This window comes from Lissotriton helveticus, chromosome 3_2 (assembly GCF_964261635.1).
Source record: "Lissotriton helveticus chromosome 3_2, aLisHel1.1, whole genome shotgun sequence".
Classification (NCBI taxonomy): domain Eukaryota; kingdom Metazoa; phylum Chordata; class Amphibia; order Caudata; family Salamandridae; genus Lissotriton; species Lissotriton helveticus.
The window spans coordinates 360,292,654-360,318,192 of NC_136062.1; the positions used below are offsets into that span (position 1 = coordinate 360,292,654).

Sequence of the window (25,539 nt, forward strand, 5' to 3'; positions counted from 1 at the left end):
CCTGTGAGACTGAGAAGAGTAGAGGCTCGCACCCAGCGTCGAGGCCACCGAGAATTCTGAAATAGAAATAGAGAAGAGCTACACTAAGGATAGGATGTTTATTTGTTCTATAGTAGAAGGTAATAAAGAGGGCAGCACCTTAACATTTTGTTTGTGGTAGCTATATTAGCTCCTGTGGTCTTTTGCTGTGAGGTTAGTTGCCTCTTAAGGAACATCTGCCAGAAACTCAAGGGCCTTGAACGGCAGAATTACGTCTGACTCCCCAGTAACTTCTGCCTTCTACTCCGTAAGGAACCAGAAGAGCACTGATCATATAGTGATAGAGGTAGGACGAAGGCAGAAGATATGTAATATTGGAGATTCTGGAGACTAACCATGGTCCTTTGCTCTCAGTTCTCCTGGGAAGGGATCTCCCACCCGATGGCTTGCCTGTTCGTGGATTGGGCAAGCATTAGGTGGCCTTAAATATGCAACCCTTAGGGTGGGCAAACATATGGACTATGAACAGGGATTCCCCAAAGGAATTGGTAATTTCTTTTGGATCTAATCATTTTCTCATGTATTGCTAAGAAAATAGAAGAGGTATGTTGTTGTTCAAAAGAAGTGCACTTCGTATACATCTCCTATGATATTGCTGTCATATTTGTGAAGATTCTGTTCCTGTTTTCTTTTTTTGAGCAAGTAATCAAAGGTAATCTAATGTGACACTCTTGAACTTTTCCAACAGGCCTGTGATGCACAGAAATGTCCGGTACAACTGTAGAGTGATCTTCCTAAACAAGTAGGTGCTTCATCTGCCTTTCGGCTTACCTTTTTTGTCATACAAAAGAATAATGCAAATGTTATCTGGATGCAGTCAGCCTATTGTGAACCTAATGTATTGACAGTAAATGTTGAATGGCCAGTATCTATTAGTGAGAGACCTACCATGGGCGATCTCTGTTTTATTGCTATAGTGGCTCAGTTACAGAAATTCACATGGCATCTTAATCACACATCACCAACTACTAGTCTACCCAATCTGTCTGTAGTGCGCTTAGCCATGTAACCTAGATGGAGGTACCTATTTTCTAAGATTTTGTTATGCCAAGCCATGAAGTTTCCCTGCCTACTTTGTGATGTCATCTGCTCAGCAGCAGCAATCCGGCCGTCTCCATAGCAACCGCTCCGTGTCTCCAAGGGCGCTCCTGCACCTGTACCTTAAATCCCTTTATTGTAATGGTAATTGTATGCAGCAAGGATGGGTCAGCTGTGCGCTCCTCCTGCTTTGCTCGATAAATGTGCAAAGATGTCTATTTGCAGAGACCTACAGATCTAGTGCTAGGACATCCACCCCTGCTGCCTGGATGACGTGTCCATCAGAGGAGCGGGAGAGTCCCTTCTCTGTTTTGTTAGCCTGAACAATGCCAGAAAAACATGGAGTTTCTAAACTGAAAGCATGGCGATGGGGGCGGGGCACAGTTCAAACGGAGAGTCTGCTAGCCCCGTGCCTGCCGCTATACACACACACTCCTATTCACATGCAAACAGCCCTCTCTTGCATGTTTCATACCCTGTAATCCTAAAGCCACGCCACACTCGACACAAGCAATTTCCCTAGCTTTGTGTTACCTGGACTGGCCGTCAGTACAGTTGCCACACCCTAGCGTGCGTAGCCTCTTGGCCTGCTGAGGCCAGTTTGTTCTAGGGTGGAAGAGGTCTGGGCCACACACATAGGGTGTAGGGTGCAGACTCCTGCTTGTTTTGGCCCATGCTTTCTGGGGAATCTTCATCAAACCTATTTGCATACTACGGGGATTATGGCTAGTAGAGTTGTGCCGCAATTGTGGGAGAACGTACATTTACCAAAAAGCACAAAAATCACAATGTTATAAGAAAGACTTGATTATCATAACCAATGTTCCCTCTAATTATTTTCCTCTGTGTGCGGCAGAGTAAGGTCTCTGTGCGCTGCAGCCAAGGCTATATGCGCCAAGAACCTGACCGTGGGCGTAGACTAGGGCTTGGAATGGGATGAAAAAACTCGGGGATCTCTCAAAGGGGTGTAACCGATGCAATTAATGGTGTGGCTTAACAGCAATTTAGCAAAAAATATGTGCTAAGCACAGTGTGCCACCCGACTGATATTTTTCTGCTACTGTTATTGCATCCAAATATATAATACAAGTAACATTACACCTACAAGAAGCCAAGACTATTAACTTTGTCAATGGTTGTTTTTTGCATCAAGTTGTGCTTAGTATTGAAAATGCTTCCGCTCTTGTGGTTGTGGTTGTGGCTTAATGCTCGAGCTGTCGATTTAGGAGATGGGTTGTGAGTCTCGGGTCAGCTTAACATCCTGTAATACTGGGAAAATCAATTAATCTCCCCATGCATACAAAACAAATATATATAATAATAAATCATGTAAAGCGCACCAATACTTTTGGGTTGAGTTCGCACTATATAAAAACTTTCTGTAGTTCTTTTCTAAATACAGGTTAGAAACAATAACACGTGGAGGAAGAATGAGGATAAGAGAGGGAAAAGGAAAGGGAGGGCAGAAAGGAAGAATGAAATATAGGAAGTATGAAATGAAGGAAGAAACCGCGACAAGGAGAGGTCAATAAAAGGATGGATACCTAGTTGAAAGGTTTGAGAGATGGAAGAGTAAAGTTATATTTGCATTGGTGGGTGCACGTAAGAATGGATTGAAGGATGAATGTTTGAAGAGATGGATGGAAACCAGGATGGAAGGGTGAAAGGATGGGCGATTGATAAAAGGTGGGTGAAATAATGGATGGATGGATGGATGGATGGAATGCTAAAGGAAGAATGGATGGATTAATTGAAAAGAACGACGGATGGGAGCATGAATAGACAGGTGAAATGGACACTGGATGAAAGGCTTAAAGGGTGGAGAGATTAATAGATAGAAGGAGGGATGAAAGGACCTCTTCTAGGGAGGCAGGCCTTACTAGCTTCACTCTCATACATATGAGGTACTAATCGAATTGGGGGGTATTTTAGTTTGCTCTTCTCACAAGCAAAATCAAGCAATAAAGACGAGGGGAACACATAAATATCTGAAATTGCATGCATTTGAGCAATGGAAAAGTCTACGGTCTTAAAATTGCTGCAAAACACCAGAAATGGAAGAGTACAAACCCGTACAGTGTGCATGCTATCTTCAGAAAAGATTTGTCTTCTACACTCCAACTAGACAGCTGCGATTCTCTTCCCAACTTTTGTCGCAGACCCCCAGATTCAATCGTCACAGGCTGGGTGGTTGCTCACTAGTCAGGAAAGCTAGTCTGGCTTGGAATGCCCTACCTTTGGCGCTCCGGAGCATCCAGGACCATGCGATGTTTAAAAAAAAGCTCAAAACGTTCCTCTTTTAGATGATTCTTTGGTACCTTCTGCCTTTACCTTTGCACGGGCCGGGACACTCTGTTGAGTAGCTAAGCACAATACAAATGTATCTAACATAACATAACATGCTTGCAGTTCTTAGCAACTGAGTGCACACTCTACAGCTATCATAATGCACTGATCGATAGGAGAATGCTGATAGTGATACCAAAAGTGCTTAGAAGCTTAATGCCAGAGGCACCAGACAATAATTAAATATGCTATTAGGGATTCTGTGTTACCCATGTGATAAAATAATATGAACGACAACTGTTATTTATTGTATGTGAAAGGTGCAAGCCACAGACAGTATACTCAATGTATCCATTACATTATGGTTTTACCAGGGCTGGCTATGTACTCATATTCTCAAGTCACTGTTTTGTTAATTTATAAAGTAAAAATAACACCTGCCTCTTTACAGTACTTTGAAACATTAAACACGAAGCAGTTAGCACTGCATTATTTGTAAATCTACGGATTTACAGATCTGGTGTTGCTGTCGCTTGTAGCTGCCAAAAGCAACACCTCCTTAAATTCGGCTTTGAATCTGCCCGCTCGAGGTTGTAGGCGCAGCATGAATTTTATTGTGCCTTAGGGTGCTACTTGAAAGGATATGTTCCTGCAACCTTACAGTCCTCCACTTCATCTGTGAGGGTCCTTGCACTGCCAGATGTCTGGGCATTTGAGTGCATAAACACAAACAGCCAAAGTCTGAATCTCTTAAATGCTGCTGCTTTAGCCGGGAAAATCATTACAAGCATTTTTCAAACGAATGCTATAGAGGCCTACGCGCTCAGAGCAAAAAAAAAGAAAAACATGTAACCATAAAAGACAAAGATCTCAGAACTTCTCAGAAACAAAAATCATAATTTTAATCACTCCGTTTTAGAACTTTTAACAGATGAATACGTGGCAGTCACTAAGGCAGAGATTGTTGCAAAGGCTGAGTGTCCTCAAAGGTGTTGGAGAGACAGGCCTCATCCCTGACTGTCCTGGTCATCCAGCACTGCAGCTCTGTGTAGGTACGAAATAATTTGGGGGTCTGGTTATGCCCGAGGAGTGCCACCGAGCATGGAGAGGGTGGTTTTAACAAAGCAGTACCATTTGACTCAACTTGAGATCTGTTGGAAGAGAAGAACTGTAGTGCCATAACCCCAGGTTCTGCATGCTCAGTGACAAGAGCAAAACTACACTGACCAGCAGGCAGCTGATCGCGCTAAGCAGCACTTAATTTAATGCAAATTAGATTAACACTTAACTGCTGACTCTGTCACTATCTCACTGACACTTACTTGTGAGCCACGCAATTCTTGTTTACAGGCTGGCCTCCTGAGTCCTGGCCTGCCACTCCCTCAGTAAATGTCCCTCTGTCCCCCCCACCCCCTCCCCAGCTATCAGACAGCAGCAGGAACAGCAGAGATGCACAGTATTGGATCCTACGGCAGATTTGTAACGGATCCCGGCTGGGGCTGATTGTGGGCTTTTTTAAAAGGATTCCTGTTAATTGCAGCACATAACGGGCACTGTGATTAGCAGGAATCCTTTCGCAAAGGCCTTAGGCAACCGGGAAACTGCTTTTTTTCGCCGCGTTTTAAAAGTGTGCGGCGGTGCTTAGGTGTGCGCGCTTCATAAGGCACACTGCACGCTCGGTGCTCTACAGGTGCGCGGGCGCGCAGGCGCGCATGTTACTGGGAACATTGATCATAACGTGTCTGATGGCCCAGCGCACCAAATCAACCGCTGGGGATCTGTGAGTCACTGGTTCAAATGCTAGATATGTTCCAAACAAAGAAGAGAGTAAGGGAGTTCGTTCACCCAAAAGTGAACTAGAGACTTCTCCTATTCCCCTGGGAGGAAATATATCAAAAACAAAAAGAGGAGTATCCACTATGAATTTGAAGAACAGACGTATCTGGAGGACCGGTTCTTGGCAAAAAGGAGGAAATTCATCCTTTTGATAGAAACCCCTCACTCACCACCTAGTGGTGACATGCTTCATCATCGGGGTCCACCTTGGCGTCCTAGCGACACCAAGGTGTGCTGCAACACCTGGACTACAGTGGAGCGGGTTGTGGCTGTAGGTGCAAAAAAATGTTAAAAATTGTCCTGGTTGTACTCAGAAAAAGTGGTTTTAATTATAGAGCAACTGAACAATGTTTTAAAAAATATATATAGGCGAGATCCTGGTAGGGAGGGTTACGTCCAAGGGATCTCTATATGTGTTGGGTGGTCAACATGTTTCTACCATAAGGGCTATTGCCCGGTATTCGTCAGGACCAGAAAAAACAGGTGGACAGGGGGTGCGTGCTCCCTAAAAAGCACACCCGGCCTTGATCCCCTGTGTGCCTACTGGCAAAAAATGCCAGTGGTAGGTGCTGCTCAATAAAATAAGTGAGCTGGCGAATAAAAAAGAGACCTGTAAGGAGAGAAGGGTAGATAAAGAACAATCAGGTATTGAGTGATAGACTTACTCTCCTGTAACGTCGTGCAGTCTCTCAGTGCAATGGAAATATAGTGCCAAAAGGGGGGGGTGGGTCTCCAGATATACATAATACCGTGGTGAAGGAGTGTGATACTAGTCAACATCTATGCCAAAGGATGGGTGCACGCGAGTTGCATGCGGTGCGAGCACGGCCCAGGGGGGATTGAGTATAGAGTATAAAATACTTGTGCTACACGGAACATGTCTGTCACGTGGTGCCTAGGCTACTCGCAAGGTATTAAATGACAGGGTGGTACCTCTACCACTGTAGGTGAATGTACGGTGGGGTGATTTAAGGCATAGTAGTAACTCGGTAGTGCTATGTACATTTATCAGCATCCGACTCAAACGTGTAAGTGAATAACATTAAATTAACATACATAACGAACACACATGTAACACTGAGGGACACACTTGAGCTCAAAATGATATGGGACTGGGCTTACTCGAGTAGGAGTGCTCTGCGCTTCAACGGGCAGGGCGTAGGGTCAGTGCCTGTATAGTAACATATTCTGTAAGAAAATAAACAGAGCGCGAGCGTCGTAAATCTCTGCGCCTCTCGAGACGCTGCGTGGGTGGTGAGCGGCGCCCTCGTGGACCCAGTACTGGGATGTGTACCAGGGACCTGGTCTCGTGAATCTACTTACAGTTGCAGGCAGGGAAGATCATGGTCGACCTACTCCTCGCGTCCACTGCTCGGCTAGTGATTTCGAGGGCAGCTGGACGCGGTAAAGAGGAGTCGGCCGCTTCCGGGTTTGGGCGCGGCCTGGGCGGGTCGGGGGCGGGGCTAGCAGTACGCGGTGGCGTGCTGTCGGTAGCTAGGCTACCGTAGGGAGACAACCAGCAGGTTAGGGTGTGTGACAACATTGGGCAGGTTGGGTAGGCTCGCGGAGCTGCTCCGCAGTGCTAGTATGAATGTAAACGATGCGTGAGGTTCACGTCAGCGCATACAGTGTAAACAGGGGTTAGTTACACAGCATGGAGATTTCAGAAGGGTAAGAGAGTAGACAGTGTGGAAGAAATAATTAAAAAAATATAATAATATATTTGCACTGCAAGGTGAGGGAAACGTTGGGTGTGTGACCAATGCTGGGTCTATGGTGAGCGAGATACCACAGTGTCAGCAGGCAGCCTCATTACAAGGTTCTGGAGGCTTATGCATTATCAAATTAACAAATTAACAGTACTGGATCAAGTGGGGGATGGCCCAGTACACGGGCGCCAATGCGGCGCAAAAGGGCCAAGGTGATTCATAAGCAGGTCTATGGTATTCTTTAGTGTAAGGAACACTAAGTTACAAGCTCAGTAGAGCAAAGCTTGGAAATATATTTAGAGTATCAGGTGGTAAAGCTCTGTTCTAGGTCGTCGTGACCAGGGAGTTAGAGTCTCACTTCAACACCGAGTTCCATGGGATATTGTCGTTAAGCCCAATTTTGTGAGAGGAAAGACGATAAATCCAACGCTGCTCTTTTTCAAACAGTCGTGCTTGTGCATTAGGACCTGGTTGGATTTGCTCAATTACCGTCCATCTCATGTCGTTGGGGGTGTGATGGGCTGTGAGAAAGTGGTCAGTGAGCCTGGTGTTCGTTTTTTTGCATCGAATTGTGTTACGATGTTCCGCTATTCGTTGTTTGACCTTTCTTGTCGTCATACCCACATATGGCTTGTCACAGCTGCATCGGATTAGGTAGATTACAAATGTGCTGTTGCAGTTTGTGTGTGATCTTTGATGCCAAATTTTGCCTTCCTCAAGGTTCAAAGTTTTGGTGTTATTCGTGAGGTGACAGACGCTGCAGTCACCACATCTGGAATGTCCGGTCACTGGGGGAAGGCCCCAAGCGTTGGTGATGGTTTGGTCGGTTGTTGCCATGTTCATTCTTGGTCTGGTGTTGACCAAGGTGTCTTTTAGGCTCCGGGCTTTTTTGTAGGAAAAAAGTGGTCTGTCCCAATTGTGATTTCCAGTGTTCAGTATTTGCCAATGCTTTCTGATACTTTTGCTGACCTGGTTTGACACCGCATTGTATGTGGTCACGCATGTAAGTGGAATCTCCTCCTCTGTTCTTGGTGTATCCTCTAGCAGGGCTTGTCTTGGCTGATTTCTGGCCCTTTTCTGGCATCTCCTTGTGATTTTTTCGGGGTATCCTCGGTTAGTTAGTTTCTCCGTCAGGTCTACTGCCTGTGTTTTGTAGTCCTTCAACTCGCTGCAGTTCCTCCTAAGTCGGAGATACTGACCGTAAGGTAAATTCTCCCTCAGGGGGCGAGGATGAAAACTGTCAAATCTCAGCAAGTTGTTCTTCGCGGTGGGCTTGAAATGGGTTTTAGTCTTGAGCTTGTCAGTGTCTCTTTCGATCTCAATGTCAAGAAAGACCATTCTGTCTTTGTCTACACTATGTGTGAACCTTAAGTTAGGGTCACACGTGTTAAGCCACCTGATAAACTCCATTAGTGTTTCTTGCGGTCCTTGCCAGATGGTAAAGACGTCATCTATGTACCGCCTCCAAAATTTGATGTGGGTGCTGTAAGGGTTATTGGGGGTGATGACATATTTTTTCTCGAAGTCATACACGTAGAGGCCCGCTACACTGGGAGCAAAGACACTGCCCATCGATGTCCCACCTATTTGGAGATATAGCTTTCCATCATGTTCAAAAAAGTTTCTTTTCAGAGCGAGGGTTGCACATTCTACAATGAACTCTGTTGGAGTAGTATGATCCCATGTGGAATTGTCCAGTGTTTGTTTTAGTACTGTGATGGTGGCGTCTTGGGGTATGTTGGTGTACAGGCTCTCTATGTCTAGACTCACAAGGATGTGGTCCGGTTCAATCCTGATGTCTTCCAGCATTGTCAGTAGGCTTTTAGTGTCCTTCAGATAGGTTGCAGTATTTTGTACAATGGTTTTTAAGAAGTAATCACAGAAGCGTGACAGGGGTTCCAGAAGCGAGCCTATGCCTGACACGATTGGTCTGCCAGGTGGTGGGATCTTGCCTTTGTGCATCTTTGGGACTATGTAGAAGTAGGGGATCTTACCCTCCGTTTTACAGAGGTAGTCCGCTTCTTGTTTTGAAATGTGGCCTGAGGCCTCTGCTGCTTCCACCATATTGGTTATTTCCACCCTTAGGTCGTCAGTAGGGTTGACTGTGAGCCTTCTGTAGTTGGTGTTGTCTCCTAGAAGGCGTTGGCATTCCGTGTCATAGTCGGCCTTGTTCATTATTACCAGCCCCCCGCCCTTGTCGGCTGGTTTTATTATGATTGAATCGTCATTTTTCAAGTCAGCTATGGCTTTGTTCTCAGCTTGGCTGTTGTTATGGTATTGTTTGGTGACCGCTAGTGCTTCAACGTCATTAAATACAGCTTGCTCGAAGGTGTTGATCTCCACCGGGATTGAGTGTGGCGGAGGCGTGAAGGTGGACCGCAATCTGAGGCCCGTTTCATTTTTGGTTTCGTCAGATTCAATGGTGGTGATTTTTTCAAAATATGCTTTCAGTTTAAGTTTCCGAAAGAAAGCGGCCAGCTCACAATGTAATTTGAACTTGTCCAGGGCTGCAGTGGGCACAAAACCTAGACCTTTGTTTAGTACATTGGATTCTGTGGTTGTCAGTACACGTGAAGATAGGTTGGTTACTAGTTCCTCGCTGTGCTGGGGCCCGCTTTGTTGGCTCCCGATTTGCTCCTGGTTACGCTGCCTGTTGTATCTTCCTCTTCCCAATGGACATTGTTTCCTCGTCTGTTGCGTCCCCTCCCGCGCCTGCCTCTGCTCTGAAAAGGAGGGCGGGACTGGTTTTGTTGGAAGGGGAACTGTTGGAAGGGTGGCTGCCATCCAAACATTGGGTACTGTTGAGGGTGTTGGTAAGGGTTCATCAGCGGCGGCTGGAATGGGTACTGGGGTGGGTGGTTAAATTGTGGCCATTGGAAATTCCCTCTATGGCCTCCTTGTTGTCTTTTCCTGGGAGTACCATTGTTGGAACTACCGCTATTGTGGGAACTGTTGGTGGTGTCACTCGATGCATCTGAGTCCTGGTCCGGGACTCCAGTGCTTTTGAAGTCAGGGTCCGAGTATGGATAGACTTTTACAAAAGAAAATTTCTTTAAATCTTTCTGAAATTTTTGAACCTTTTGTTGGGTAAGGTTTTCCCTGTATTCGGCTATTTCTTTGTTTAAGTCATCCAGCTTTTTTTTGTATCCAGTGATACTGGCTTTTATTTGTGTCTCGGTGACTTGAATCTCTACTTGGATCTTCTCCGACAGGCGCATGGCCGTTTTCAGAATTAATATGATCCAATCGTGGGTGCAGTGCCACGCAATGAGTGCCCAGTCCTTTCTAAACTCGGGGTCATCTAGGAAGATACGTGGAGCGTTTGTGACCAAGAGGCCCTTTGGAGCTATCTTGTTGGTAACATATTCCTTCAATATTGTTCCATGCAGGATAGTCCTGATACGGTTCCTTTTCATTTCAGTCAATTTTTCCCAATCGCAAGTTTGGGATATGGTGTTACTAATATTGGCGTCCGCAAAGACACTGAGATCGCTCATGATGGAGTCTATCTCATCAGTAGAGTACGTAAGTCCTGTGTATTCCGCCATCCTGGCTGTGGGTGTGTTCCTCAGAGATTACAGTGAAAGACAGGTTAAAATGCTCAGTGGTGAAACCGTGGTGAGCTTGGTAAAAAACTCTCGCAGCTGTGCGCTGCCGGGAATGTTCCAAACAAAGAAGAGAGTAAGGGAGTTCGTTCACCCAAAAGTGAACTAGAGACTTCTCCTATTCCCCTGGGAGGAAATATATCAAAAACAAAAAGAGGAGTATCCACTATGAATTTGAAGAACAGACGTATCTGGAGGACCGGTTCTTGGCAAAAAGGAGGAAATTCATCCTTTTGATAGAAACCCCTCACTCACCACCTAGTGGTGACATGCTTCATCATCGGGGTCCACCTTGGCGTCCTAGCGACACCAAGGTGTGCTGCAACACCTGGACTACAGTGGAGCGGGTTGTGGCTGTAGGTGCAAAAAAATGTTAAAAATTGTCCTGGTTGTACTCAGAAAAAGTGGTTTTAATTATAGAGCAACTGAACAATGTTTTAAAAAATATATATAGGCGAGATCCTGGTAGGGAGGGTTACGTCCAAGGGATCTCTATATGTGTTGGGTGGTCAACATGTTTCTACCATAAGGGCTATTGCCCGGTATTCGTCAGGACCAGAAAAAACAGGTGGACAGGGGGTGCGTGCTCCCTGAAAAGCACACCCGGCCTTGATCCCCTGTGTGCCTACTGGCAAAAAATGCCAGTGGTAGGTGCTGCTCAATAAAATAAGTGAGCTGGCGAATAAAAAAGAGACCTGTAAGGAGAGAAGGGTAGATAAAGAACAATCAGGTATTGAGTGATAGACTACTCTCCTGTAACGTCGTGCAGTCTCTCAGTGCAATGGAAATATAGTGCCAAAAGGGGGGGGTGGGTCTCCAGATATACATAATACCGTGGTGAAGGAGTGTGATACTAGTCAACATCTATGCCAAAGGATGGGTGCACGCGAGTTGCATGCGGTGCGAGCACGGCCCAGGGGGGATTGAGTATAGAGTATAAAATACTTGTGCTACACGGAACATGTCTGTCACGTGGTGCCTAGGCTACTCGCAAGGTATTAAATGACAGGGTGGTACCTCTACCACTGTAGGTGAATGTACGGTGGGGTGATTTAAGGCATAGTAGTAACTCGGTAGTGCTATGTACATTTATCAGCATCCGACTCAAACGTGTAAGTGAATAACATTAAATTAACATACATAACGAACACACATGTAACACTGAGGGACACACTTGAGCTCAAAATGATATGGGACTGGGCTTACTCGAGTAGGAGTGCTCTGCGCTTCAACGGGCAGGGCGTAGGGTCAGTGCCTGTATAGTAACATATTCTGTAAGAAAATAAACAGAGCGCGAGCGTCGTAAATCTCTGCGCCGCTCGAGACGCTGCGTGGGTGGTGAGCGGCGCCCTCGTGGACCCAGTACTGGGATGTGTACCAGGGACCTGGTCTCGTGAATCTACTTACAGTTGCAGGCAGGGAAGATCATGGTCGACCTACTCCTCGCGTCCACTGCTCGGCTAGTGATTTCGAGGGCAGCTGGACGCGGTAAAGAGGAGTCGGCCGCTTCCGGGTTTGGGCGCGGCCTGGGCGGGTCGGGGGCGGGGCTAGCAGTACGCGGTGGCGTGCTGTCGGTAGCTAGGCTACCGTAGGGAGACAACCAGCAGGTTAGGGTGTGTGACAACATTGGGCAGGTTGGGTAGGCTCGCGGAGCTGCTCCGCAGTGCTAGTATGAATGTAAACGATGCGTGAGGTTCACGTCAGCGCATACAGTGTAAACAGGGGTTAGTTACACAGCATGGAGATTTCAGAAGGGTAAGAGAGTAGACAGTGTGGAAGAAATAATTAAAAAAATATAATAATATATTTGCACTGCAAGGTGAGGGAAACGTTGGGTGTGTGACCAATGCTGGGTCTATGGTGGGCGAGATACCACAGTGTCAGCAGGCAGCCTCATTACAAGGTTCTGGAGGCTTATGCATTATCAAATTAACAAATTAACAGTACTGGATCAAGTGGGGGATGGCCCAGTACACGGGCGCCAATGCGGAGCAAAAGGGCCAAGGTGATTCATAAGCAGGTCTATGGTATTCTTTAGTGTAAGGAACACTAAGTTACAAGCTCAGTAGAGCAAAGCTTGGAAATATATTTAGAGTATCAGGTGGTAAAGCTCTGTTCTAGGTCGTCGTGACCAGGGAGTTAGAGTCTCACTTCAACACCGAGTTCCATGGGATATTGTCGTTAAGCCCAATTTTGTGAGAGGAAAGACGATAAATCCAACGCTGCTCTTTTTCAAACAGTCGTGCTTGTGCATTAGGACCTGGTTGGATTTGCTCAATTACCGTCCATCTCATGTCGTTGGGGGTGTGATGGGCTGTGAGAAAGTGGTCAGTGAGCCTGGTGTTCGTTTTTTTGCATCGAATTGTGCTACGATGTTCCGCTATTCGTTGTTTGACCTTTCTTGTCGTCATACCCACATATGGCTTGTCACAGCTGCATCGGATTAGGTAGATTACAAATGTGCTGTTGCAGTTTGTGTGTGATCTTTGATGCCAAATTTTGCCTTCCTCAAGGTTCAAAGTTTTAGTGTTATTCGTGAGGTGACAGACGCTGCAGTCACCACATCTGGAATGTCCGGTCACTGGGGGAAGGCCCCAAGCGTTGGTGATGGTTTGGTCGGTTGTTGCCATGTTCATTCTTGGTCTGGTGTTGACCAAGGTGTCTTTTAGGCTCCGGGCTTTTTTGTAGGAAAAAAGTGGTCTGTCCCAATTGTGATTTCCAGTGTTCAGTATTTGCCAATGCTTTCTGATACTGTGGAAAAGTAAATTTTGCCATGTTCTGTGTCCCTACGCTTCATCCATCATATGTTATGTGTGCATGACCAATATGCATATGTTATTCCCCATGTCCGATTAATGACGCAATTCCAGTTGTGTCCACCTCTAGTATGTTAGTTTCCAGTCCTCGTGAATACTACGAATATCAGGCCTATGTAAAGTAATGTTGCCACGTTTCTCAGTGTGCACGTTATCCCATTATAAAGTCCCCGTTTCCAGGCCTCAACAGGGCCCGGACCACAGATTCAGCTCCTGTCTCCTGAAAGCCTCGCTGAGGAGCGATACAGCCCCCACCTGTATCCTCGACCCTTCACTTACTTCCTGCCTCGCAGTGCCCGGTGCAGCTTGGCTCTGCCTCTGAGTCTGCCAAAAGTATGTTATAGTTCCAGTTATCAGTTCAGTCCTTCTTCTCTGCATTTCTAAGCTACTGAACTGCATCAATAGTTTTCGTCATTGTCTAGCCTATTCGGCTCCACGTTAGAGAAATACTGTATTTAATGGTCATTTAATATTCTTCATCACGCACTACATGTAGAATAATGCATGGTCCAGTCTTAGAATCAAGTTAGCTTTTCCCCTCCTGACTCTTAGTTTATATCAACATGTTCCCTAAACATCAGATACCAGATAGGGTTTAGGTACATGTCGCTCCGACCCTCCAGACTCTAGTCTCTGCTCCTAGCACAGAGTTCGTAGCCCCCAGCTTCTCCTAGTAACACGTCATTGCCAGTTTTCGCGCACCATTAGGTTAGAGGTCCCGGCTCCTTAGGTAGCCCCCTCCTATGTTTCCGCCCCATTCATGACATATTCTGTTACGTTTGCATCACATGTCCATGTATACTCCCAGTTACACCTCTTTTTACTGTTATCTTTCGCGACTGCTACGCGTCACGCCTTCTGCTCCACCCACTGCTACGCCTACTGCAATGTAATGCTATGTGTTTGCGCTATGTATATAAGTTGATGTATTGTTATTAAAAGTTAGCGCGCTCATCCCAGATCAAGCCCCGGCAGCTGCTGGGCCCCAGTTGTCCTGCTGGGCCCTGTCACCTCTGTTCCTATGCAGGTTGTCCTGATCCTGTCCTTATGCTGTAATAAACCTGCAGAAACTCCTACTACCTCGAATCTTGACTCTTATTTTATTGAGCTATCTGTTATTCATTCATTCATCCAAAAATAGATCCGGTATTATTTATTTATATACCACATAATGGCGCCCGAATAGGGACTTGCCCTTTCCCCACGCGTCGGTGAAGCCACGCCGACCCCCTGACCCTCTGCAGCCGTGACGGAACCATACCGGCCACGTGCAGATATTTCTGCTTCAAGTATCCCTCAGGCCCACGGAGGAGACGGAGGAGGCGGTCCAGCATCCGAACGAGACGGTGGAGGAACGCGGCGAGTCCCGACCAGAGCCCAAGCCGAGAGTCCAAGGTCCGAGGTATCCGGAGGCCCACCCGTAACTGAAGTCCGAAGTCCGAAGTTCGTCGTCGTAGCAGTCCAGTCCCGTCCGAGGCCTTCCGTTCCGTGCTGCCCGGTGAGTACCATTGCTGGGGTAGTATCTAGACAGGACCAATCTAAATTGACTCCTGGTCCGTGGGTTGGTGGTGCCCAGACTCACAAACGAAGTGTTCACCTAGGTGGATACGGGTCTTGACGCGTCCCTTTATGGGACCGGTATGTTCCGTACTGTTACAGCAGTGCATCCAGTAACTCTAGTCTGTTCCGTTCTCGAGAAAATCTGTTCTGTTTCTGTTTTCAGTATTTTCAGGTAGTATTCTGTCCGAACTGTTATGTTATGATGTTGTTCAATGTATTTCCAATATCGTGGTATGCCTGAATTGTTTTCCCAATTGTTATTGTTCTTTGTGTATTGTATTGTGTTCCGATTCAAGTTTACAATGCCGCTCCTTTCCAAGTTACGTCAGTTAAAAACTAGAAAGGGTTTATTAGAAGAAGCAGTTCCTGTTCCGCCTAGGGACAGTCCAGGTCACTTTATGTATCAGAAACATGGCATAAGTGCCATATTGTATCTAGATTTATGGGTAGAGTATACCAAACAGTTAGAAGAAAAGTATAGATGGCCCGTATCGGGTACATGGGATGCCGAATGTATCATGCGAGTAGAAGAAGCATTATGGAAAAAGAAAGCCAGACAGTCACAGAAAGATGCCATCGAGTTATGGCGCAAGGAAGCTCATAGAAGAACGGAAAAGGAAGTCAGAAAGTCAGAGTTAAGTAGAGAATCCCAAGAACGAGCCCAAGAAAGAGAATTAATCGAGATAGGTGAACAAGTCAAAGCCGAACAGTCAGACAGACAGAGGCATGCCCTTATTAAGGGTATGTATCCTCTCCTTGCCGAAGGTTTGCCAAAAGCGACCCCAGAGGCATCCAGTAATTTCCCGCCGCCATTAGTTCCGACCAAGCTACGTCACAAACAGACCGCAGCTGATATTTTTATTTCGTCCTATTTGGACGACACAGTCCCGGAATATGCGAATCCTGTTCGCGCTCCGCCAGTCCCTGCAAATCAGGCACTTCCCGCTCCTCCAGACACCGGAGTACCTGTTACGGTACCCCCGGTCCAGCCTACAGTTCCATTTCCCACTCTGCCAGGACGAAGAATGTCAGTCGACGATTCCAGTTTAGGGGCCGCGGGAGGAGGTCTTCCTCAAACCCCGCCGCCACACAAGCGTTTAACGTTAGCCGAATTACATGCACAAGCATCACAGCGTACGCCTAGATATCAGTCTGTTGCAGAAATAAGAAAATCCCTTGCCGAATGTTGCTATGATCCAGTCCCAGGCGAGGATAATATGGTTTTATATTCATTCCGCGTAAGAAAGGTGGCCGAGTATCTGGTCACCTTACCGAATATGAAAGAAGATCTAGACAGAATATATCGTTTCATCCGTACAGGGGATGATCCAGAAAGTATTGGCGAGATTATGTCTCAAAGGAAAGCCGAGATTCAGCTCATGATATTAAAGTTCCTGATCAATTGTCTAATAAGAGAACAAGATTACCCGTCTAAAGATCCCGCCGAAATGAGAATCCTGACAAGGTGGAGTGATAATATAGCCGAGGGTAAGCACAAGACCATTAGTGCTATGGAGAGTATGTACAAGAAAATCCGTAAAGAGATAGTAAAGATACACGAACAGCGTAAAGCAGCACAAGTAAGCGAGAAAGAAAGTATCTCTGATCCTGAAGAGGAAGACGAGAATTCCGCCAGAATAGCGTATGTAGGAAAATCTAGATTTCCAGATCGCCATTTACGTCTAGAACACAAGCCTATTTTTCATCATCCAGCACCAGAACAAGGTTCTCTAGAACAAGTATTTCAAGCTACCGATCACATTCTGAAATCACGAATCGGTTACAGTGAGTTAAGTACTATGCATGAACAAGAACTAGCCCGATCAGCAGTCCGATGGATTACTGATTGTACCACTTTTCCAGACGAAATAGTGGCACAAATGTTTCTGAAACTGCCCCCAGCCGAGCAACGATTGGTGGGTATGTATATGATTCAGCACCTCATTACTTTGTATGAGGGTCAACATTCTGATCCAGGTCCGTTGCATGATATCCTGAACGAGTTACTCCAGTATAGATGGAGAGGTCTAGGTACCGATTTAATTAGTGTCATTCTAGAACAGCGCCACAAATATAGAACGTTTCTGAACCCGCATTTTGTTCATGTCTCACCCCCAGAAAGTAAATCATTCTACATAGATAGACAGAATCCGTTACGAGAAGTCCACCCAGTCAGAGGGACGGGTGGCGAAATGCAACGAGTGTTTGTATACACTCCGATTTCAAAAATGGAACTTCTTGAAATGAAGAAATTAATTCCCTGTCATGACAAAGATCCAGCAGGGTTCCATAGAGAATTAAAAGACATGCTCCGTATGGGAGAATACACTTACCCAGATATCATTAAAATGTTAAAGGTCCTGTTACCCGCAGGGGTATATGAAAAGTTAAAAGAAAAAGAATGGGAGGTGGGAGAGAAAAAGATCGATTGGGCAGCTCTAGAAGCTGAAGACAAGGCACGAGTACCAGGTACCGGTCTTGGAGATAAATGTAAAGAATTACCAGAATTATTGATTCAAGTTTTACCCAGATTATTGACAACGAGAAAAGAAGACTGGGATGCAATCTCAGCCTGTAAACAGAAACAAGATGAAGATATTAGTGATTTTTATTCTAGATTTGAGAAATGTTTTAGTATTAACAGTGGTCTCAAGACAAGTAGTGAGTCATACCCTCACCTTTTTGTTACCAAATTAGTCGAGAATTCAAGTCCACAAATTAAAAATCGAGTTTTGAAAGTCGAAAGCACCTGGCAAGCTAATACCCCGTCCCAGATGCTCCAGATGCTCCAGTATCACCAGAATAGAATCAGGGAAGAGCAAGAACACGAAAGAAAACGTATGAAAGACACGAAAATTAAAGTGCTAGTTGCACAATCTGTTCCTCAAGACAGTCAGAAGAGGGGTCCGAATCAAACCAGTCATCCTGCAGCTCCCGTTAAAGGGAACTGCAATTATTGTAAACAGCCAGGTCATTTTATAAACGAGTGTGCAGTTCTGAAACATAACATAGCTACTGGTAAGACTAAAGAAAGACCACGTCCGCCTAGACAAGAACAAGTTTCACAGACTCCTCAGTCACAGAATGCACAGCAGACAGTTCCCGCACCGCAGCCTATTGCTGCAACACAGCATGTCACATCACAGATGTACCAGTATGCACAGTCTGAGTATCCAGAGTACCAGCCATATTCATGAAACAGCCTAGAGAGGGAGGTAGGCTTGCCTCTCATCGAGATACCTGTAGATCAAGAAGGTCCCTATGTTCACAGTCAAGTATTAGGGAAAGATAGAACGTTTTTGATCGATACAGGGGCAAGTAGGACCACAATTAGTCATGCCGAAGTTCCAGGGGCTCCGCTCTCAGGCTCAAGAAATGTTTCCCTTGGATTTTCAGGAAAGCCAATAGTTAATGAGATATCTAAGCCAGTTACTCTAGAAGTAGGTCCATTGTCCCGTACTACTGATCTGTTACTTACTAAGTCATGTCCAGAAAATCTGTTAGGCATTAAGACACTGAAAGAATTAGGTGCAGTTATTTGCTGTTCCCCAGAGGGAATACGTCTGTTCCTACGTGACTTTAAGGGTCACTATGTATTACGAGATTTTGATTCAAGATTGTCTAATGTTCCGCAGCATTTATGGGCGCAAGGTCCAACTGATGTAGGTTACATGCAAATCACACCCCATCGTGTGACTCTCAAACCAGGTGTAGTGTTACCCCGAATCAGACAGTACAGATTGCCACCTGAGGCTGTAGCAGCCTTATCCAAAATTATTGACGAGCTCATGGCTCAAGGAGTAGTTGTAGAAACTGACTCCAATGTATGCAATTCTCCGATCATTCCAGTCATGAAACGTACTGATCCGAATGCACCCCCAGTATATCGATTAGTGATTGATTTACGAGAGCTTAATAAATGTATTATTCCTCAGTACCCAGTTGTCCCAGACATCTCATCCCTGTTAACAGCCATTGATTCCGAAGCCATGTTTTTCACTGTCATAGACCTCAAGAATGCATTTTTTAGTGTCCCCATTCATCCAGACAGCCAGTTTCTTTTCGGATTTTGTTTAAATGGAAGGAGCTATATGTTCACACGCGCTCCTCAAGGTTTCACAGAAAGCCCTAGTATTTACAGTCAAGCACTCAAGAGACAACTAGACAATATTCACATGCCAACTGACACTGCCCTGCTCCAGTATGTCGATGATCTACTGATCACAGCCCGTTCTGAACATGACTGCGGGCGAGCATCCCTTACAGTCTTGTATTTTCTAGCTGAGATGGGGCACAAAGTGTCACCTTCGAAGCTTCAATTCTGTGTCCAGCAAGTGGTATACTTAGGACACTTACTGTCCAAGAGGGGTAGGCAGTTGACACCCGACCGTATCCAGTTAATAGCGAGTCTTCCCCAGCCCAGAACCCAGAAGGAGGTACGTGCCTTTATCGGCCTTACTTCTTATTGTAGACAATGGATTCCCCAGTATGCATTTCTAGCCAAGCCACTGATACAGTTAACGACACAGGAGGCAGCCGTATCGACTGTCCTCCCTTGGACATCTGACCATACACTTAGTTTCAACGAGTTAAAGAAAGCCCTATGTCAAGCTCCAGTTCTAGCTACACCGAACTACAGTAAGCCTTTTACACTTTTCGTTACTGAACGCGAAGGTACAGCATTATCTGTTCTCACACAAGATCAAGCAGGACAATCCAAGCCCTGTGCTTATTTTTCGAGCACATTAGATCCAGTCGCCCAGGCGTTGCCTGCGTGCCTCAAGTCAGTTGCAGCCACAGCACTAGCAATCAGACAAAGTGATTCCATAGTATTAGGGCATTCCCTGACAGTACAAGTCCCACATTCAGTAGAAGTTCTTTTAAACCGAACACAAACTCAGCACTTGACAATTGCACGTTTAACAGGTTATGAATTGACACTGTTCCAGCCACACATAGAAATTAGACGCTGCAACGTCCTGAATCCTGCTACACTGTTACCATCAGTTAGTTCAAATCCAGACACACATGACTGTGTGGAAGTAGTTAATATTACGACTAAGCCAAGACAAGACCTGACAGACATTCCGTTACCAGATCCCGACCTGACACTTTATGTGGATGGTTCATGTATGAGAACAAGTACAGGAGAACTAGTCGCCGCGTATGCAGTGACTACTGACACTGAAGTTATTGAAACACACCGTATTGATACCCTGTCCGCTCAAGCAGCAGAGCTAGTCGCTCTGACACAAGCCTGTATACATGCCAAGAACCTGAAAGTTAATGTTTACACAGATTCACGTTACGCATTCGGAGTTGTACACGACTTCGGAGTGCTCTGGCAGGAGAGAGGTTTCATGACTTCTCATGGAACCAAGATTCAGCATGGTCTCCTTATTCAAGCCCTGTTAGATGCCATACATTTACCGACATCCATTGCTATCATGAAGTGCAAAGCACATACGAAAGTCACTGACATTATTTCCCAAGGTAACGATCTAGCAGACCGCACAGCCAAACTTACAGCACAGACTCCAGACATTCCAGTTAACATGACACATACTCCAGATCCGATTACATGCATGACAGTTAAGGACCCTACACAAGATGTCATAGATATCCAGTTACATGCTACCCCCAATGAAATCAAGAAATGGTCTGAACAAGGAGGGGTCCAGACAGATCAAGGATGGTTAACGAAGGGTAGAGCCACATGGTTTCTCCCCGATTCTATGGTTCAAGTCATTATCAATACCGCACATAGTCCAGCACATTTAGGAGAAAAAGCTATGTTAGACAGTATCCAGAACATTTGGTTCAACAAGCATTTACGAGCTGCAGCCAAGCAGAAAGTCCGTACCTGTATGATATGTTGTCAGTTTAATCCAGGTAAAAGTGTCCCGGTGGAACAAGGTGGTTTCCAGCCCCCTGACCACCCTTTTGAGGTCCTCCAGATGGATTATATTCAGATGGAGCGATGTCGAGGTTTCAAGTATGTCCTTGTAGTTGTATGCGCTTTGTCCAGGTGGACAGAAGCATATCCAGTCCCAGATTACACAGCCGCGACCACTGCCAAGCAGTTGGTTCGTGAATTTTTCCCTAGATATGGACTCCCTAGAGTCGTATATTCTGATAACGGTCAGCCATTCTCCTCAGAGTTAATGAAGCACGTTTCCCTGTTGTTAGGGTACCAGTGGAAGTTCCATTGTGTACGCCATCCTGAAGCAGCCGGTCTCGTAGAGAGACATAATCAGACCCTGAAAATCCGTATTGCCAAAGTTTGTAAAGAAAAAGGTGTGGACTGGCTAGTAGCCCTGCCAGTCGCTTTGTTTTATATGCGCATGGTCGCACATTCCAGATCAGGTCTATCCCCGTATGAGGTCGTATTCGGCCGCCCCCCTAACATGTGGGGTACTCCTAGACCCCGAAGTATTACCGATGTTTCATGTAATATGCTGACAGATTACCTAGCTTCCTTGATGTCTGCCCTCAACTCATGTCGTTCACAGGTTGCTGCCGCCTTTCCAGACAATACCGAGGTGGCACCACATGCAATCGTTCCAGGCTCCTTGGTGATGATCAGAAATTTTGACAGATCAAGTCCGCTGGAACCACGTTGGAAGGAGCCACGTCAGGTCCTCCTCACCACCCGTACTGCCGTCAAGTTGGAAGGCAGAAAAGGATGGATCCACCTGTCTCATGTTAAACTTTTTAAAGGACTGAAATCCGTTTCTAAAAACATTTCCCAGGATTTGAAGGACTGCCAGAATATTGCTCTTAAGGACTGTCCCGCACAAGACATTATTACAACCCCTCCCTTGTTAGAGAAAACTCCGCAGCAGGAGTATAAGTTAAAGCTCAGGTCTAGTAAAATAAGTCAGTCAGTTTGATTGTATAAGTCCTCCCCTAGGTGAAACGGTTAGACTGTTTCTGACATGTATAAAATAGACCCCCATAGTGAGAGAGTCAGTCGAAGTTCAATCAGATGTATCATTTTTCTGAGTTTCATATTATTCATCAGCATAATGATTTCCTGCACCAGCTATGCGTTCTATCTGTATTTTCCAGTTCCTCATGTAAATATGTCTGCTAATGCTACAGTAGAGCACACGTTTAGTGATCTGCCTCCTCACGAATATTCTTACCGCCTCGCTATGCGTAACAACACATTTATCCGTATGTTACATTACTCACACCAGACCAGCAATGCCACTAATTGTTGGGTGTGTGGTCGACTCCCCCCTTTCCAGACACCGAAGGGAGTTCTGCCACTGTTTCCTTATCCATTCTCACATAATGGTTCATGTGGAGCATGGTCCACGTTAACGTCATCCTCAACAGATATGTCTTTTCTTAACAGTACATGTTTTCCAGACAAGCAAGGTTTCCCCCACAGAACAGGTTTAGATCTAGAAAATGAAGTATATAATTTAGGTAATTATTCGTCGAATTTCATGGTTCTGAATGTTCAGTCTGATACTACTCCAGACTTACCTGCTATTTCAGTACTACCTGTCAAAGGCGAATTATGTGTCCGTAATTATGGTTCTGTACATGTAGGACATAGTGAATGTACTACTGTTATCCAGTATAGTGACAGTGGGAAATCTGTTTTCAAAGCTTCCCGTCATTCTTATTTTATTTGTGGTCAGACTGCATATGTCCGTCTGCCCCTCGATTGGGAGGGAACCTGTTACATTGCTTTCCTACTGCCACCTGTTTTCCTAGCCCCATCTGATTATCACAGAAACACACATCTAGTACACATTAGACATAGAAGGGAGTCCCCAATTGTCGATTATACTGAAACTACTCTAGAACAGTATACAGATTTCAATAAAGGTTTCTTCTTCTTTGTAGGACCTGTCCAGAATAGTAAACTGATCCGTAGGTTAACAAGAACCCTTGAAGCTGTAGTAAATGAGACTGCCTCTGCTCTAGGTAACTTAACCGAAGAACAATCTGCTATGAGATTTGTCGTTTTGCAAAATCGTCTCGTCCTTGACGTCATACTGGCCGATAGGGGCGGGGCCTGTAGAGTCATCGGATCTAGTTGCTGCATTTTCATTCCAAATAACGCGCCGTCTGTTTATTCAGCTATAACCAGACTCCATAAAATTGCCCATCTGTTACACCAAGATCCAGGCACCTGGACATGGTCCGGTTGGTTCTGGAATATAATTTCCGCATGGGGATGGAAAGTCCTGTCCTTTCTAGGTATTGCAGTAGCGATCATATTTAGCTGCTGCCTCTGTATACAATGTGGCCCTGCGATTTGCAGCATGTGTGCTACCTCTTGTATTCCTAGTCCCAAGCCCCGTTCTAAATCCCGTTCCAAGACAATTCGAGACGAGCAAATGGTACTGTATGAAATGATAGATGGTATCATGAAAATTGATGTTTCCTGATGGAAACGTAGTGACAAGGAGGGAATGTGGAAAAGTAAATTTTGCCATGTTCTGTGTCCCTACGCTTCATCCATCATATGTTATGTGTGCATGACCAATATGCATATGTTATTCCCCATGTCCGATTAATGACGCAATTCCAGTTGTGTCCACCTCTAGTATGTTAGTTTCCAGTCCTCGTGAATACTACGAATATCAGGCCTATGTAAAGTAATGTTGCCACGTTTCTCAGTGTGCACGTTATCCCATTATAAAGTCCCCGTTTCCAGGCCTCAACAGGGCCCGGACCACAGATTCAGCTCCTGTCTCCTGAAAGCCTCGCTGAGGAGCGATACAGCCCCCACCTGTATCCTCGACCCTTCACTTACTTCCTGCCTCGCAGTGCCCGGTGCAGCTTGGCTCTGCCTCTGAGTCTGCCAAAAGTATGTTATAGTTCCAGTTATCAGTTCAGTCCTTCTTCTCTGCATTTCTAAGCTACTGAACTGCATCAATAGTTTTCGTCATTGTCTAGCCTATTCGGCTCCACGTTAGAGAAATACTGTATTTAATGGTCATTTAATATTCTTCATCACGCACTACATGTAGAATAATGCATGGTCCAGTCTTAGAATCAAGTTAGCTTTTCCCCTCCTGACTCTTAGTTTATATCAACATGTTCCCTAAACATCAGATACCAGATAGGGTTTAGGTACATGTCGCTCCGACCCTCCAGACTCTAGTCTCTGCTCCTAGCACAGAGTTCGTAGCCCCCAGCTTCTCCTAGTAACACGTCATTGCCAGTTTTCGCGCACCATTAGGTTAGAGGTCCCGGCTCCTTAGGTAGCCCCCTCCTATGTTTCCGCCCCATTCATGACATATTCTGTTACGTTTGCATCACATGTCCATGTATACTCCCAGTTACACCTCTTTTTACTGTTATCTTTCGCGACTGCTACGCGTCACGCCTTCTGCTCCACCCACTGCTACGCCTACTGCAATGTAATGCTATGTGTTTGCGCTATGTATATAAGTTGATGTATTGTTATTAAAAGTTAGCGCGCTCATCCCAGATCAAGCCCCGGCAGCTGCTGGGCCCCAGTTGTCCTGCTGGGCCCTGTCACCTCTGTTCCTATGCAGGTTGTCCTGATCCTGTCCTTATGCTGTAATAAACCTGCAGAAACTCCTACTACCTCGAATCTTGACTCTTATTTTATTGAGCTATCTGTTATTCATTCATTCATCCAAAAATAGATCCGGTATTATTTATTTATATACCACAATACTTTTGCTGACCTGGTTTGACACCGCATTGTATGTGGTCACGCATGTAAGTGGAATCTCCTCCTCTGTTCTTGGTGTATCCTCTAGCAGGGCTTGTCTTGGCTGATTTCTGGCCCTTTTCTGGCATCTCCTTGTGATTTTTTCGGGGTATCCTCGGTTAGTTAGTTTCTCCGTCAGGTCTACTGCCTGTGTTTTGTAGTCCTTCAACTCGCTGCAGTTCCTCCTAAGTCGGAGATACTGACCGTAAGGTAAATTCTCCCTCAGGGGGCGAGGATGAAAACTGTCAAATCTCAGCAAGTTGTTCTTCGCGGTGGGCTTGAAATGGGTTTTAGTCTTGAGCTTGTCCTTACAGGTCTCTTTTTTATTCGCCAGCTCACTTATTTTATTGAGCAGCACCTACCACTGGCATTTTTTGCCAGTAGGCACACAGGGGATCAAGGCCGGGTGTGCTTTTTAGGGAGCACGCACCCCCTGTCCACCTGTTTTTTCTGGTCCTGACGAATACCGGGCAATAGCCCTTATGGTAGAAACATGTTGACCACCCAACACATATAGAGATCCCTTGGACGTAACCCTCCCTACCAGGATCTCGCCTATATATATTTTTTAAAACATTGTTCAGTTGCTCTATAATTAAAACCACTTTTTCTGAGTACAACCAGGACAATTTGTAACATTTTTTTGCACCTACAGCCACAACCCGCTCCACTGTAGTCCAGGTGTTGCAGCACACCTTGGTGTCGCTAGGACGCCAAGGTGGACCCCGATGATGAAGCATGTCACCACTAGGTGGTGAGTGAGGGGTTTCTATCAAAAGGATGAATTTCCTCCTTTTTGCCAAGAACCGGTCCTCCAGATACGTCTGTTCTTCAAATTCATAGTGGATACTCCTCTTTTTGTTTTTGATATATTTCCTCCCAGGGGATTAGGAGAAGTCTCTAGTTCACTTTTGGGTGAACGAACTCCCTTACTCTCTTCT

At 45.6% G+C, this 25,539-nt stretch overlaps 1 protein-coding gene across 2 annotated transcripts in view; it reads left to right on the forward strand.

Moving 5' to 3' along the window:
* NADSYN1 (NAD synthetase 1) overlaps positions 1-25,539 on the forward strand; it is a 253,280-nt gene that overhangs the window by 32,848 nt on the left and 194,893 nt on the right. For both annotated transcript variants that reach the window (XM_078684243.1, XM_078684244.1), the window contains exon 4: positions 728-781. In XM_078684243.1, the coding sequence (XP_078540369.1) occupies positions 728-781 (54 nt within the window). The remainder of the gene's footprint in view (positions 1-727; positions 782-25,539) is intronic.